General features: G+C 43.3%; 1 protein-coding gene across 1 annotated transcript in view; it reads right to left on the bottom strand.

Annotated features, from left to right (window-relative positions):
* Positions 1 to 15,817, bottom strand: part of LCT (lactase) — a 21,249-nt gene extending 5,432 nt beyond the window's left edge. The window contains exons 1-13 of the mRNA XM_065840616.2: positions 13,244 to 15,817; positions 12,098 to 12,177; positions 10,759 to 10,842; positions 9,699 to 9,801; positions 9,246 to 9,324; positions 7,800 to 8,487; positions 6,767 to 7,412; positions 4,254 to 5,813; positions 3,682 to 3,950; positions 2,952 to 3,242; positions 2,432 to 2,630; positions 1,549 to 1,751; positions 1,049 to 1,158 (exon numbers count right to left, since the gene is read on the bottom strand). Coding sequence (XP_065696688.1) covers positions 1,049 to 1,158; positions 1,549 to 1,751; positions 2,432 to 2,630; positions 2,952 to 3,242; positions 3,682 to 3,950; positions 4,254 to 5,813; positions 6,767 to 7,412; positions 7,800 to 8,487; positions 9,246 to 9,324; positions 9,699 to 9,801; positions 10,759 to 10,842; positions 12,098 to 12,177; positions 13,244 to 13,907 — 4,976 coding nt within the window. The 5' untranslated portion in view covers positions 13,908 to 15,817. The remainder of the gene's footprint in view (positions 1 to 1,048; positions 1,159 to 1,548; positions 1,752 to 2,431; positions 2,631 to 2,951; positions 3,243 to 3,681; positions 3,951 to 4,253; positions 5,814 to 6,766; positions 7,413 to 7,799; positions 8,488 to 9,245; positions 9,325 to 9,698; positions 9,802 to 10,758; positions 10,843 to 12,097; positions 12,178 to 13,243) is intronic.

The following is a 15,817-nucleotide window of genomic DNA, read 5'->3' as shown; positions in this document are numbered from 1 at the left end:
TGAGAACTAGGCTCTGTCTGTGGACTCCACCATTGAATCCCAAAGTGCTCGGTCCCCTTTAAAAGGGAGGTCTCCTCAGAGAAGAACATCCCCCTTTGGGATCTGCAGCCCTGCACAGAGTAAGAAATGGACTCAGGGACATCCACAGGGTGCTGTGAAGTAAGCAGTGAGGTTTTGGGTCACTTTTAGCTAGAAGTGGGAGAAAATTGCTCTGGGAATTAGGTCCACAGGCAACCCCTGCTGAAAATGCAGGCAATTTGGTGATGCTTGAGAGTTTGCAGTCTTAGAGTGAGGACAGGAGATGCTTGGACATGTTAGCTCATAAAGCAACACACAGTGAACTTGCAACTACCAGAGAAAAAACAGTGTCAGAAAGAAGTTCTCAAGAATGCAAGTGCTTTAGGCACACATAAAAGCATAACTTAAATTTTGAAGAGACCTGCCTTTGCTGCAGAGCATACACTGACTCTTCCTGACAAGTGGTCTTTCACATTTTCAGAGCAGAATGATCAGGCATAGCCCCAGATTTACTATGATGTCCCATTAAACGGCTATTAGAGTGAAGAGGGGATAAAAAGTTCTTTCCTTATATGCAACTAAAAAGGGTATGAAAAGGGAGAACACTCATGATGGAGCACTGCTAGCACAACGGGGTTAAGAATAATTAATGGGAATGGAAAACAAGAAACATAGTTCAGAGGGACCAATGAGTTCTCCGTGCCCGAGTTCAGGACATTGTTTTAAGAACAGTTAAAACACATTTAATATACCACAGTCAGATAAAGCACTGTGTCTAATGCAGATCTTTTCCTATGTCATTCTAAGACACCAACTTAATACCCCAAAGATATGTTATATTACTAAGTTTAGTTTGCAAGGGATGTAGAGACAGGGAACAGGCAAAATGTAATCTAGACTTTTTGTGTGAGAGTACTCTAAGATTTTTACAGCAAACATGGCAACAAAATCATTGAAATTTAGCACTTTGAGAAAAGCAGGATTCAACACAGCAAGTACAACAAAAGCAGAAGTGTGCCCAGGCTCTTACCGGGACTGGCTCAGACCCTGAGCCAGACTGCGCTCCCTGATCCTCGTTTTCATCACTTCGCTGTAATCGCCATTTTTGAAAACGGGATGAGCAAACCAACCTAGCAAAAACTAAGCCAGGAAATAAAAGAGAAAGCTAAATTATGTATCAAAATAAGGGATTTAACCATTTCTCTTTCATGCGCTGCTTATAGCTAGTACATGAAATTGTAACGAAGAGGCACACGGAGATATGCAGGGATGCTCATTTAACAGCAGCAAATTTAATAAGCTTTTAGCACTGCTATCGTACTTTGTCTCATTTCTGTTGCATACTTGATCAGCCACCAGATGGGGGTGACACATTTCCTTGCAGTGGTGCCTCTGGCTCACCCTTTCCTTTCATGCTGGTGTGGCAAGATGCTGACCTGGGCTTTGGGCATCTCCAGCACCCAGGATGGGGGTGTCACCATGAACAAACACAGGAGCAGCAGGGAGAGCTGTGACCAGATGTCTCTGTACCTGCAAATATCGTCTGGCAGAATCAATGTCCTCCTGGTTGTGTGGGTTCCTCGGTTCTGCCCATTCAGAGTTGATGGTGAGGGAGATCAGTCCTCCTTGTTTTGCACGGTAGGTCTCATTGTAGAGGTGCCAAGCTTCTGCATGGGCCTTTAGTAAGTTGTGTCCCACTATGTAAGGGGCTCGGCCTGGCCGGATAGAGACGCCTGCAGAGACAGGGACAGCACAGGCAGTGGAGCAGCAGTTACCAGTTTCTCAGTGGTTTCTTCCCAGGTTAACACAATACCCAGGACATGCAGAACTACCCGCTGGTAAATGAATAAACTGGCAGCACTTGGTGCCTTCAGGCCCAGCCTGGGCTGCAATCACTGCTTCAGCAGAGACAGCTGAAGGTGCAGCTGCAGTGGGCAGGACCCCACATCACTCCCTCCTCCCCCTGCAGTGGAACAGGGGCTGGCTCAGCCCTCTCTGCCTGTGCAGGGCTGCCAGCCTTGGCAACAGGCTGCTGCTGCTGGCATGGAGAGCAGAAAGCTGTGTGTTCAGGCCAGCTCACATCCCTCCCCTCCCCTCCCCTCCCCTTCCCTTCCTCTGCCTTTACCCTACAGCAGAGCTCAGCCCTCTAGTCCCTGCAGCTGGTCTGGAAATGGGGTCTGCTCCAGGCAGCAAGTGTAATCCAGAGGTTGCAGAGGAGGGAAGAAGGAGGATGTCTTGAAGGGGTCAGGTAAAATGAAAGAAGGGCCTGTTCACCACCCCACATCAGTCCAAACCCCATTTATCCCCACCACGCATCTTCCTTGCTCTACCTTACACCTCCTCTGCCTGCAGCACAAACCGGAGTTGTGCCCACCGTGCGTGACGGCACTGAGGTTATTGCCAGGGGTCTTACCTGGAGCAGCTATGCCAACGCCATAGCCACAATATGCAGTGTTGTACGGTTCATTGAGGGTTATCCAAAATTTCACTTTATCTCCAAGTCTCTGGAAGAGGAGCTCAGCATATTCCTTAAATCTCTGAACTATAGTATCATTCTCCCATCCACCAATGTTCTGCAGTGCCTGCGGGAGGTCCCAATGATAGAGAGTTACCTGTGGGGAAAGACAGCAAGAAAAGAGACTCAATCAGTCACTCACTTTCAGAAATATGGACAGTAACTCAGCCTCGTTTATGAACATAAAGAAAGCGTGCTTCGATCTGCAGCTACTTGCTCCTAACTGTGTGTGTTTGTAGTGATCACTCGTGCACGCAAATAAAATACCTTTTTGCCAGTGTTTCTGTGTCTTTAGAACATGAGGAAATCACGCTGCTTCTCAGGTCTGCCTGATAGTGAAGATGAAGCTTTTAACAAAAGAATGAAGCTTTTACCAAAAACCATCACCAGTTACCTAAAAGTTACTGGGTTTAGTTACCTGAGGCATAATGTTAGCTGCCAGAAGAGCATCGATAAGCCTTTCATAGTAGTTCAGTCCCATTTCATTGATGTACCTGGTGGTCCCATCTGGGAGAATGCGGGACCAGGAGATTGAAAAGCGATAGTGAGACACCTTGAGGTTTTTCAGTATTTCCACATCCTCCTCTATCTTGTGGTAGCTGTCACAAGTTACATCTCCAGTGTCATCATTGCTGATTCTCAAGGGAGTGTGAGCAAATTGGTCCCAAATGCTGAGTCCTTTTCCATCTGCTCTCCATCCTCCCTCAATCTGTAATTGAAGATGAGGTAGAGGGGAAAATCATGGGTAAACAATTTTAGGTCTTGGCTTAGCAAAGAATTTAGCCTTTTAGTCTTTGTGGCACCACACAATATTTTGACTTACCAGCTTAAGACCAGAAATAGCAATGTTTATGCTGTACCAAATTACTAAGACTTCTTAGGCCTCAAGACATATTAGAAAAGTACAATGTCACAGAACAGGCATTGTTTCAGTTCATGTTGGCTGACTCTTGTGAAGCCCATGCTGCTGTCTCAGTTCCTGTGGTGTAATTATACCCTTAAACATCTCCATGTTCCTCTCTTTTACTGTGGTTCTTACACCATCTCTCAGTAACAGTAAAACCTGATGTTACAAAAGCTGTAGATGTCTCATTCAAAATGAATTAAGTGTCTGCAGTTACTTAAAGAGTTGGTCTCAGTTTCCTAACCTGATAGGCTGCAGTTGCTACACTCCACGAAAAGTTTTTTGGAAACTCTCCGTATAAAAATTCATCTTCTTTTGGCAGTGGGATGCCATTATTGCGGATGATTTCTGCATAGTACATAGCAGAGCGTTTCGGAGTTCTTGGCCTGTTTGGATTGTCAAAATCAACCTGGTGCAATCCAAATCTTGGCTCATAACCTTGCAGCCATTCAAAGTTATCCATAAAAGACCAAGCATTGTATCCTCGCAGATTAACACCATCCAACTTGTAGGCTGAAAAAACATAACAAAACGGAAGAGCATCAATTGTATAATCACACATTAAATGAACCACAAGCAATTCACATGTAAGAACACACACATTTCTAACTTCATAAAGCTGATGCTGGTCAACAAAGATCATTAAGAGACTCTTCATAGTTGGAGGATGCAAAGCACAAAGGGCCATGCAAAGGAGATCATAGAAAGAAACACTACCTTTATACTGTGTTAAGAATATTTAAAGACAAAGGTATTTCAAAGTAACCAGAAATCTAGAGAGGAGACACATAACACCAACAGAACAAACACTGGTACCTTTGAGAGCTTCATCAATGTATGTTTTGTAGTAAAATATCCTGGCATTGTCATCAACGTCTGATGTGGTCTTTATCCCCACCCCATTCTCCATTATGTATATTGGGGGATTTCCGTATTCTTCTTTGATCCAGTTCAGTACCCTCCTCATCCCCCAGGCCACAGCACGATGGTCAGCAATAGCTGACGAAGGCCAGGAGCTGTCAACCTTTGTTGAAACTTCCTGGTCATACTCATAAGAGAAGGGCCTCAACCGAGTCGTTGCATGGGTTACAATTTTGGAGGTGTAGGTGTTGAAGCAGAAAACATCTGCTGTACCCCTGATGTATTCACGCTCCTCTGCCGTGAAAACCGGAAGGCGCGATGATGGCAGGTTCTGTAGCTCACTCCTGTTCCCAACTTTCCACTTCATGACCTCAGGGTAGTCCCCATTTTTGAAAATCGGGTGTGTAAACCACCCCACCAAAAACTGCAGGTGCCTGTCTGCAGCTTCGATGTGCCTGGGGTCACTTGGTGTCTCCGGCTCAACCCAGTCGATGTTGGGACACAGAGCAATGATCCCTCCCTGACTCGCTCTGTATTTGTCATCGTATGTGTGGTAGACCCTGGCGTGAGCTTTCAGTAAGATGTGGGCAACCCTGTAGGGAGCAGTGCCAGGGTCGTTGACGTTGGGTGGGAATGCCCCAGTGCCGTAGCCAATCCAAGCGACGACTTGGGGTTCACTGATCGTGATCCAGAACTTCACCCTGTCCCCAAAGGTCTGGAAACAGAAATCCGCAAAACTATCAAACAGGTCGATGAGTGCGCTGTTCTCCCAGCCACCAATGTCCTGGAGAGCTTGTGGCAGGTCCCAGTGGTACAGAGTGACAATTGGAGTGATGTTGTTTGCAACCAGTCCATTAATGAGACGGTTATAGTAGTCAACTCCATGGCTGTTTATTGAATCGTTCCTTCCACTGGGGAAAATTCGAGACCAGGACAGAGAAAAATGATAGTTCTTTACTCCTAAGGCTCTCAGCAGGTAAATATCTTCCTCCACTTTGTTGTAGCTGTCACAAGCTATATCTCCAGTGTCATTGTTCTCTATATTCCCCGGGACATGGGTGAAGTTATCCCAAATACTGGGTCCTTTGCCATCAGCATCCCAGCCTCCCTCTATCTGGTAGGCAGAAGAAGACACACCCCAGGTAAAGTCCTCAGGGAACGTCCCGTAAAAGTACATGTCCCTTTCAAAGTCCGTTTGAGATGAAAACTTCTGCCAGACAACTTTTGCCTTGGAGGGAACTTCTGATGCTGGTAAATTCGGCAACTTTGATGGTGTGGGGAGGTCAAATACCGCTGGTGTAGAAAACCTCTCCAAGACTTCGGGTGGAAAACCATTATTTGCAATGACACTAGAATAGAAATAAGCAGATGCCTTGGGAGTCCTTGGTCTGTTGCTATCTTCAAAATTCACATGATGTAGCCCAAATTTTAGGCTATACCCCAGGGGGCCTTCAAAGCCATCAACCAGGGATCGAGCAATGTATGACCGAACATCAACTGTGTCTAGTTTTACCGCTGTCGCAGAAACAGTAGAAGACACTGTTATTCATTTTCTGAATGCAGCACAGCACAACATAAGCACCACAACTGAGGTAACAGTGTAATAAGCCAAACATCTACATATGGTCTTTTAGGCAAACCGCCTCCACCCAGACAATTAGAGTATCCGGCAAGAAAAGCAGTCAGCACTGGTCAAATGCTTAGTGGCTAAAATGCATAAGAAAACAAATACTAGTCAAGAGATATTTGAGTAGAGGGCATTTGTGCCACTAGTATCCCTTTCCCTGTGTTCTTATTTTCAAGCAGAATTCATCAATTTAAGTACATAGCGCTCTATAGTTGGACTGAAACATTACCTGGATTTAGTGCTTGCCTATCTTCCTTGAACGTAAGAGAGTTTCTTTTAGCAGAACAGTCAAATCTGTATTTGAATTCTCAAATCTCTATACCTGTCTGGAACTTCAGGCACTAATATTATTTTAAAGACAATTGATAAGCAGTTTGCAAAGACAAGAGCATACCTTGAACCTTGCAGAAAATGACTGAAATATAAATATCTCCCTAAAAATCCTATCCTGAAACATTACAGGATGCTGTTAGCTAGATTTGCTTAATCAGTAAAGCCATCATTCAGTCCTGATCGGTGAGATCTCTATAGCTAACAGTCTGCCTCCAGCAAATCATCTTCAGGGGGCCAATGTATATAAACACTGTTCTCACAGAGAGACAGACGTTAGGGTCCAGGCTACATTCATCCATATATACAGAAAACCTATTCCCACATCTAAACAGAACAGAGAGTTCCATATCTGGACACCAGACAGGCTGAAGTACATGAGGTCACCCTACATACACAACAGGCAGCTGACCTCATATCACTGCACAAGTGGTGATGTTTCAAAGCTAATCACCGCAGAAGTGATACAATAACTTGTTGCCGTTATTAAGAAAAAAAAACATCTCCATACCTTTTAGAGCCTCATTGATGTACCGGCGGAAAAAATCCACTCGCAGAGTATCATTAATAAGATCCCCCGTGTCCTCTGTTGGCATACCATTTCCTGCGATGTAAATTGGGATCTTTGCCCCTGTATATTCCTGAGACACAAACTTCAGCAGCCGCCTTAATCCCCAAGGGACAACATGGATCCAAGAAGAGGCAGACTGTGGCCAAGAAGGGTCTACATGCACGGAGAAGTTCCCGATGCTCTCATAGCCTGGTGTGCAGGTCCCGTTAGTCACAGCACTGACCAGGCGGGAAGTGTAATGGGAAAGGCCGAAAAAATCTGCAGTCCCTTTCAGCCAGGACTTCTCCTCTTCTGTGAACAGCGGCAGCTGTGCAACTGTTGTGGAGCACTGCTGGTTTACCTCCTGGATCTGAGCCTTCAGCACATCTGGGTAATCACCATTAACAAATATCGGGTGAGCAAACCAGCCAAGCATGAACTGCAGGTACCTCTCAGATGCCCTCAGGTCCTCAGAGCTGGTTGGATTCTTGGGTTCAGCCCAGTCTGAGTTCAGCACCAGCCCCACCTTTCCCAGTTGCTGGGAGCGGTATCTGTCATTATACAGGTGCCAGACCTTGGCGTGAGCCTTGAGAATCGTGTGAGTCACCTGCGGGCAGAGAGCAGAGGAATACGTGTCACACTGCTTTGCACAAGAACCCTCAAGCACTGAGATTATTGGCATGTGAGAATGTCATCTCCATCTAAAAGAAGAAACCTTGACAAAACAAATAATCATAGCCAGAGCGCAGCAGGTTTTGGATTAAGCAGAAGAATCTGGCTTTTCACCAGCACCGGCTTTCAGAATAGAAAAATAAAACAATGACATCTAGCATTCATTAACTACCCCAGTTTTTTGCAAGTATCACAAATTCAACAAGCAAATAGCTGTCTCAGAGGCCACATTAGGCTTAAACATAGCTAAAGTACAGAACCATCAGAGGAAAATGACACAACCATGGCAGCTGCAGGATCCCAGTTATTCCTGCATCCCTACCTTGTAAGATGCTACTCCTGGGTCAGCAATTCCTGGAGGATGCTCTCCGGTGCCGTAGCCAGCGTAGCTAATCATCCAAGGCTCATGGAAAGTAATCCAGAGCTTGACTCGATCCCCAAAAGTGGCAAAGCAGAAGTCTGCGTAGTTTACAAAAGCATCTATGATACTGTCATTCTGCCAGCCACCAAGAACCTGAAGAGCTTGTGGGAGGTCCCAGTGGAACAGAGTCACCATGGGCTCAATGTTAGAGTCCAGCAATCGGTTAATTAATTGGTTGTAATAATCAACACCCTTGGAGTTGATGGTGTCGTTGGTGCCAGCAGGGAAAATTCTAGGCCAGGATACAGAAAATTTGTACAGTTGGGGATGAAGACCCCTAAGTAGGTAAACGTCATAGCTGGTTTTATAGTAGCTGTCACATGCCACGTCTGCTGTTTGGTTCATATAGACATGACCTGCATGTCCAAAATGGTCCCAAATGCTCTCTCCTTTCCCATCCTCTGCCCAAGCTCCTTCAACGTTAAAGGCACCTGTGGATGTGCCCCAGAGGAAACCACTTGGGAAAACATCTTGCAGAAAAGAATCCCTCTCCAGTTCAGACTGCTTGGCAAACATTTCCCAAACTGTTTCATAGGAGGAGCGAGGGGCAAAACCAGCAACTGGGTTCTCCTGCAGAGTGTTTGCTTTGCTGCAAAGAGAATAAAAAACAAGTTACAAACTCCAAGGTGGATGCCAGTGCCACAAAACTTGTGAACATGGAGGACAGATGAAACATTTGCTTCCCATTCAGCTGACATCAGGCATGTAGGGTCCCATTTCTTTGTCATCTGATCAGTCCAACCTACTACCACCCAACTCGCAGGTGAAGGCAGAGTGCAGTGAGGTAACTGCAGAGCATCTCAACAACTACATGCCTAATGCATTTCTTTGCAGGTAGATTCTCATAATTCACTACAGCTGGGTCAGAGGTGCAAACCAAATCCATGCAGTGTGTAGCGTTTTCACACGCTACAACTGCTCTCATGAGTTTTCATGGGAGAAGCTAAAACTAACCAGTCCTGCTCCTCTAATCCTCAGCATCACCTGGCACAACGACATTTACATTTCTGTAGGCACAATTAGCTTCTCTCCTAGGAAAGCCTCTATTTTATTTTATGTATTTATTTTTAACTGTTTTGCTCTTGAAAAGAACAGGAGCATTGGAATATGTACTTGCTACTACTGGCTTGAAGGTGCAACCTGGGCAACCAAAGATGAGAGGGTGGGAGAAAATTCCATCGCCTCTAATAGCAAGAGACAGGGCTCAGCACAAAGGCATTATTCTCCAGTCCTTTCAGGAACTAACAGCAGATTTAACCACTAAAATTGCCTTCTGTCTGCCTACGCATAGGCTTCTAAAGAACAACACTTTATTATAGTATCTGATTTAAGGGAGAAAAACTGTACCTTAAAACACGAGAAGATGAGAAGTCTAAGAATTCATTAACATCATATCCAATTGTACGTGTCTTTTCTTTATTAATAGCTGAAAACAAACAAACAATAAGCGATGGATTTAGTCATAACTTAGATGCCGCGGGCTGCGTGACACTACTGTACGTACAATAACACCTTTTGAAGCAAAGTGTTTTCCATAACTAATAGCTATTTTTCTCACATCCAATATGTTGGGGTTTTATTAGATATTTACAATTAAATGTTAAAAAACTATCAGAAATTTTGGGGAAAATTTCCTACTCCCACTCCCTCAACACTCATTTTCCAAGAAGGTTATGAAAGAAACCATAAAATTATTTCATCTAATAGCAGTGATCTGGACTGGAATTTGAATTTCCTCTATAATTTGCCATTCAGAACTTAGCAAAAAAACTCTCCTCCTTCCTGAAATATGTCATTCACCTATGACAATGGCCGCTACTGGTATGAAGTGATTCTCCTCCATGGAACCACAACCAAGGAACTTTAGACTGAAAAGCAAGATCTCTACGTCCTTCCAGACATTCTGCAAAACCAGAAAACAGAGACTTGTATGAGAAGAAGCATCAGCCAGCTACTAAAACCATGTTCTTGGTGTTTGGTGCTTTTAACACAGAATGGGAAATACTCAGAAGACTGAGAATTGGCGATAAAGTTCTTCAAAGTTAAAGTAATAAACCAACAGAGTAAGCATTTAATACCACCTACTATTTGTCTCTGATCCAAAATAAAGCCCAAAGCAAATCAAAGCACAAACCCCAGAAACCTTCAGTGTTCCACCCATCATTGGAAAGGCACAGGGGACTAAGTCTTTTTTTGAAAGGTTACTTGGTAAGGATCCATTGCCATAAATGGCCCACTCCAGATTTCTGGAGCAATTGCAGCATGGTGGCACCCTGAGGAGAATCGGTCACTGGGGTAGCTCCTTATTGTGCTGCTCAGTTGCTGGATGACTCGTCTTAGGGATTTTAAGAACGCAATTCACTACCAGGGGTTTAATACCAGGTATCAGCCTATAACATCACTGACATTTTTGCTGCTGTGTGATCCTATCCTAAATTCACTGACATTTCTAGCACGGCCTCTGCTGGTGAGGAGCTGTGAAGTTGGGTAGTACAGCTGCAGAACCCACACTAGAATAAAATGGTGTCTTTCAGTGTACAGGCAACAGCTTATCAAACACTCAAGGTGTGAGAGAGAAGGTTTTTCAATCCCAGACAAAATAATTGTGCCATTCCAGGCACTAATACATAATAATGAGCACTGACCAAGACGATCCTTTCCAGCACTTTCGAACACCTGTTTTAAAGACAGAATAACAACAGAGGAGTGAGCGGTATGCAGCTGTTCCCTAGTGTCGCTGTTGTCTGAGCTGTCACAGCAAATCAGAACTGTTTAGGCATGCATCAAGAAGCATGAAATTCCCCTTCTATTTATGGTCTGTTGTCTGCTGCTATAATTTGAACACTGTGAGTAATGTTACCTGGAATTCACTCAACTTCTTGTAGAAATCTGTTTCATTTCCACAACAGTACTGAAGGTTGAGAGACAGAAAGTCTACTGAATCCTGGAAACAAGTAAAGGAAAAGAATAGCCCCAGAGTAAAATGTATTTTTTGCAAGTATTGCGCTAAAATATATATAAAATTCTGAAAAGTTTGATAAAGATACTTTGCTGGAGTAAGTCATACAGCTATATGGGACCCCTTGACAACATAATGAACACAAACTGGATAATTCATGGGATTTTGTGTCTCTCCTTCTCAAAAAAATAAAATCTAAAAAACTAAATTAAATTCTGGGAGTATTTTATGAATATGAGGTACTATTTACGATTTACAGTTGATTTTTTATTAGTAAGATTGAAGAAATCCATGATTAATCAGATAGAGAAACCTTTGCAACTATGTTGTTCCTTATCAACAATCCTTTGGGGAAAGTCCACTTCTGAAATCTTTAGGCATTCCAAACCGTAAGCGTTATCCCACTAGAAGTCAAAAGTTCAAAGGAAGAGATAACATTCTTTTATTAAACCAGCGGGTGAAGCTGGAAAAAAAATTGGTAAGCTTTCAGTTTATTTTTCCATCCAAAGTTTTCTTCTGGCTTATTCAGGTCGTCTAATACAAAATCTTTCCTCTCCCTGCACACCACAACTTGCTTATATCCTGGAAATATTGTGCCTATAACATTCCTTACTCCATTACTCGATTTTGAAGGTTTGTGAATACAAGCCCAAACCCTTCATTGTTATTTGTTCCCCAAATCCTACATTAACATCCCCCAGGTGAAGACAACTACTGACAAAGGGTTTGGTCTTTCCAGAAAGGAGGTCAACATCATCGTAGAGATTATGTTCTTTTTGTGGTGTGTCACCCCCATGCAGCCAGATCACTTTTAGCACAGTTCCATCTGTGTTTTAACATAATAAGCCATTTTTATTATAGTTGTTATTTAAAATAAAGTATCTTTTTAAATTGGGTGGTATATTAAGTAGACTTGCAAAGAAAATAACAACAGGTACATTTTTGCATATGCCTTCTCATAAAAGCATGTATATTGCTAAAATTGCCATTATTAGAGCAAATATTTCTCTGTATAGCTTAATCGCTGCTTGCTAGACAAGAAAGGATGCTGAAGTCATTCTTAAAATCAGTGACCTTCACATGACCAAACTAATCACAGAAGTAAAATTCACCAAATTGGTCAATCAGTACATTAGATAAAATTCGATATAACTTGCAATAGGTCATTTGATCCTGTACAAAAAAATCAAGTTAAATCAAATGTATATAATTTTGGAAATAATTTCTATTAAGGTGTTACCTGAAGAGAAACTGAAAGAAATTCTGATGAGGCACTATCCAAGATATGACCCAGTCCTAAAGCAATGGACACCTTTCCACCTTGAAACAAGAAGTGGGAGTCTATTGTTAAGGACAAATCACAGAACCATAGAACAGTTTGGGTTGGAAGGCCCCTTCCCAGCTCCCCCAGTGCCACCCCTGCCACCAGCAGGGACATCTTCACCAGCTCAAGTTGCTCAAAGCCTCATCCAGCCTGGCCTGGGATGTCTCCAGGGATGGTTCATTCACCACCTCTCTGGCCAACCTGGGCCAGGCTCTCACCACACTCAGCGTAAACAATTTCTTCCTCGTGTATAGCCTGAATCTCTCATCTTTAACTCTAAAACGATCACCCCTTGTCCTATTGCAACAGGCCCTGCTAAAAAGTCTGTCCCCATAGTTCTTTTAAGTCCAGAAAGGCCGCAATAAGGTCTTCCCAGAGCTTCTCTTCTCCAGCCGAACACCCCAACTCTCTCAGCCTGTCCTCCCAGCAGAGGTGTTCCAGCCCTCGGATCATTTCTGTGGCTCCTCTGGGCCCTTTCCAACAGGTCCATGTCCTTCCTGTGCCACTTCCAGGGTTCTGGCACCTTCAAAGTATTTCTACAACCAATTCACATGGAACTTCTCGTGTTTCCATTTGTGACCGTTGCCCCGTAACCTGTTGTTGGGCATCAGTGGAAAGAGCTTGGCCAGTATGAGACCACAGTTCATGAGGGGCATCTGCTGGTCTTTAAACCAAGAGCACAGAGACAAGAGGCCATAGGGAAAAAGCAGACAGAAGTAGTATAATATTTGAAGTACTAGTTTCTGCTGCTTAAATTAACCAGAGGCTATTTAATACTTCCCTCATGCTTAAAAGATTAAATATAAATATGCACACATACACATATATATTATCCCCAAATATTTTGGCTGTCATTTCAAGTAAAATGCTATCATCAATAAACCATTAAACTACCAAGTAAGAGATTTCAAGGAACCTGCTACTCAAGGATTTCTATGTAATTCTGAGAGCACTGGTAGCATATTCAGAAGGAAACTGCATGTAGCAGTTGCCATTTGATTCCATCACAAAATATTTGTGAAAAAGTCATATACAAAAAATCCCCCTCCCCATTTTCCTTACCTGCTGGCGAGTATTTCTCGTGGTAGCTGGTATAAGCTCTCCCATGAGCAGCAGCGAGCGCCTGGGCTCGGCCGCGGGGGTCCTCATGGGGCAGGCTTTGCAGGACCTCCGGCAGGTCGCTGAAGGTGAGCCACACGTCAACCAGGTCCCCAAAAACATGGAAGCTGAACTCTGCATATTCCACAAAGAGGTCAGCAAAAGCGTTGACTTTCCCGCCCACAGCTTGCGCGGCCACAGCATCAGGGACACGCTGGTGATGCAGAACCACCACCGGCCTGAGGTCTGCAGCAGCCAAGGCCTGGAGCAGCTCTCGGTAGCACTGCACCTGAGCTTCATCCGGCTTCTTGGCATTCCCCGTCGGCAGAATGTGTGCCCATGGCAGGAAGAGTTTGTAATGTGTCACCCCGAGCTCACGGAGTTGGGAGAAGTACTGGGGCAGGGCAGGAGCCACAAGATCTTGTTGGCACAGGTAACCGTCTGCTTCAGCCACGGTAGGACCCTCATCTTCCTTGGGCAGGACTTGGTTCTGCAGATACAATCTACTGACTAACTCGCTGGGTAGTGGTCCAGCAATGGTGATAAAATTCTGAGCAAATTCCTCACCTGTCCCAAGGCTGGGAGAGACTAACAGAAAGAAGACAATTGTCTCACAAATTAACTCCATTTCTGGACCTGCTTCAGAAAGTTATTCCACACTACTTATATTACAGTAGAAGTAATATTTAACTGAAATTATCTATTATACAGATAAATAGTCCTAGAACTAGCTGACGCTAGAATGATAACAGATCAGGACTTTCAATCAATAGATGAACAAACAAATAGACGAAAACAAAAAACCACTGTCAAACAATTAGAGAAAGCTCACATGGAAACATTTTCTGAGATGTTCAGCTTCCCCTTTATGCTTGAACATCAATTGACATTTGCTGATACTGCCTCCATTCTAGAGAAACAAAATAAGTAGACAACACTTTTAATCTCCTCTTGGTGTTTTGGTTTATTTTCTTGGCTTAAGAGGAATCCCAGCACAGCTCTGTCTGTAGAGCACAAAATCAGCGTTACTGGGGCTGGGTGCTGCCAAGGCTCAGGGTGGGCAGGCCAGCAAGAGGCACGTTTGTGCTATAATTCTTTAGTGCATAAAGAAAACGAGATGTGGTGTCTCACTCACTTGGTAAAGTCCTCATGTCTGATAATATCAAGGAATTTGAACAGAATTTTATTGCTTTCCAAAGTACTGTTCCTGTCAGCCTCGAGAACACATGCTCTCTCAGCAGGGTGGACATGTACCGATCACCTACCTGAACCGCTTCAGGGAAGAGAGAACACAACTTTTCTGCATTCAAATAAACCAAAACTGAAGAGCTGAGAACATTTGCTGCCTAAATACCCAACACGTTTGAATCAGCTAAATACTAAATTCTGTATAGCTGTATTGAAAAGTCCCATCTTCCGGTCTATGCCTTTAATAACCATCTTTTTGTGTAAAGTACACCTGGAATTACCTGGGCACCTTACTGCTCTGTCAAGCAACATTAAATGTTAAGTTACAGTAGAAAATGTCTCTCAACATTTGCTGTTGCTCACACAGCCAATCTTATAGCTTATACAGGGACTGTCATTTGTGTACTTTGACCCCGTTTGATTCCCAGGTGGGTATTTTTTTTTGGTTAATCCTTGAAAAGCTTGCTGGAACATTGTGCCTGCTGCTCTGAACAACTAAGTACTCTCTTTTTCTCCTTTTACTTTTCCCTGAACTACTTAACAGGAACTTTACAGCACCACCTGCTGCTTATTTTTCAGTAGAGTGGTGTTAACTCAGAAACAGAATACCCCTCCTACCATATGGAGCATTTAGAACTGGGTGAAAGAGCAGCAGAAAAAAACGCTTACTTTCTCCATGTGAAAAATGCTTTTTATCAAACAAAGACTGGGAGGGGAGGGCAGAGGGAAACACAGAATGAAGCACAAACACCTTCCTGTGCTTATTTTGAAAGTAAATTATGAACAATATAGAATAAAATGAATCTGTTGTTGTAGGTGAGTGGCAATTTTTAACTAAATGTAGCATTTGCCAGTTGCAGTTTATGAAAGAAATTAGTGGAGAGAAGTTACTGCAGCTAAAGTTAGTGCCCAGTGATAGGGCAGTATCAAAAATGTTTCATAGGTGCTGGTGTCAGGTTGACAGAACAAATATTCATGTATTTTTAATTCCTAATAGATTATTTAACAATCCCATAGCGTACAGCAAACAGTTGAAAGCAAGAGAAATTTAAGTAACATTTTCTTATAGAAAAATCAACAAAAAGTTTACAAATACACTCTTAAAAATCCCTCACAAATGACGGCAGTTTTCAATTCACTTACAAGTTGAGACACTCATCAGCACGGGGGTTTCTGACCTCCTGACTTAAAGCCTTGCTTTGGGCTTGCCTATTTTCAATTTTCTATCTTACATATGCAAGAGGAGCATACGCATCTTTAGTCCATCTAAAAAGAAAGAGAAGCAATCAGAGTTTCTCATTATCCAGTACTGGAAGTTAAAAAAAAAAAAAAAACAAACTTATTAAAAAA

Source organism: Patagioenas fasciata, chromosome 7, assembly GCF_037038585.1.
Source record: "Patagioenas fasciata isolate bPatFas1 chromosome 7, bPatFas1.hap1, whole genome shotgun sequence".
Classification (NCBI taxonomy): Eukaryota; Metazoa; Chordata; class Aves; order Columbiformes; family Columbidae; genus Patagioenas; species Patagioenas fasciata.
Note: the sequence above shows the minus strand (reverse complement) of the source record. Positions and strands in the feature narration are given on the sequence as shown.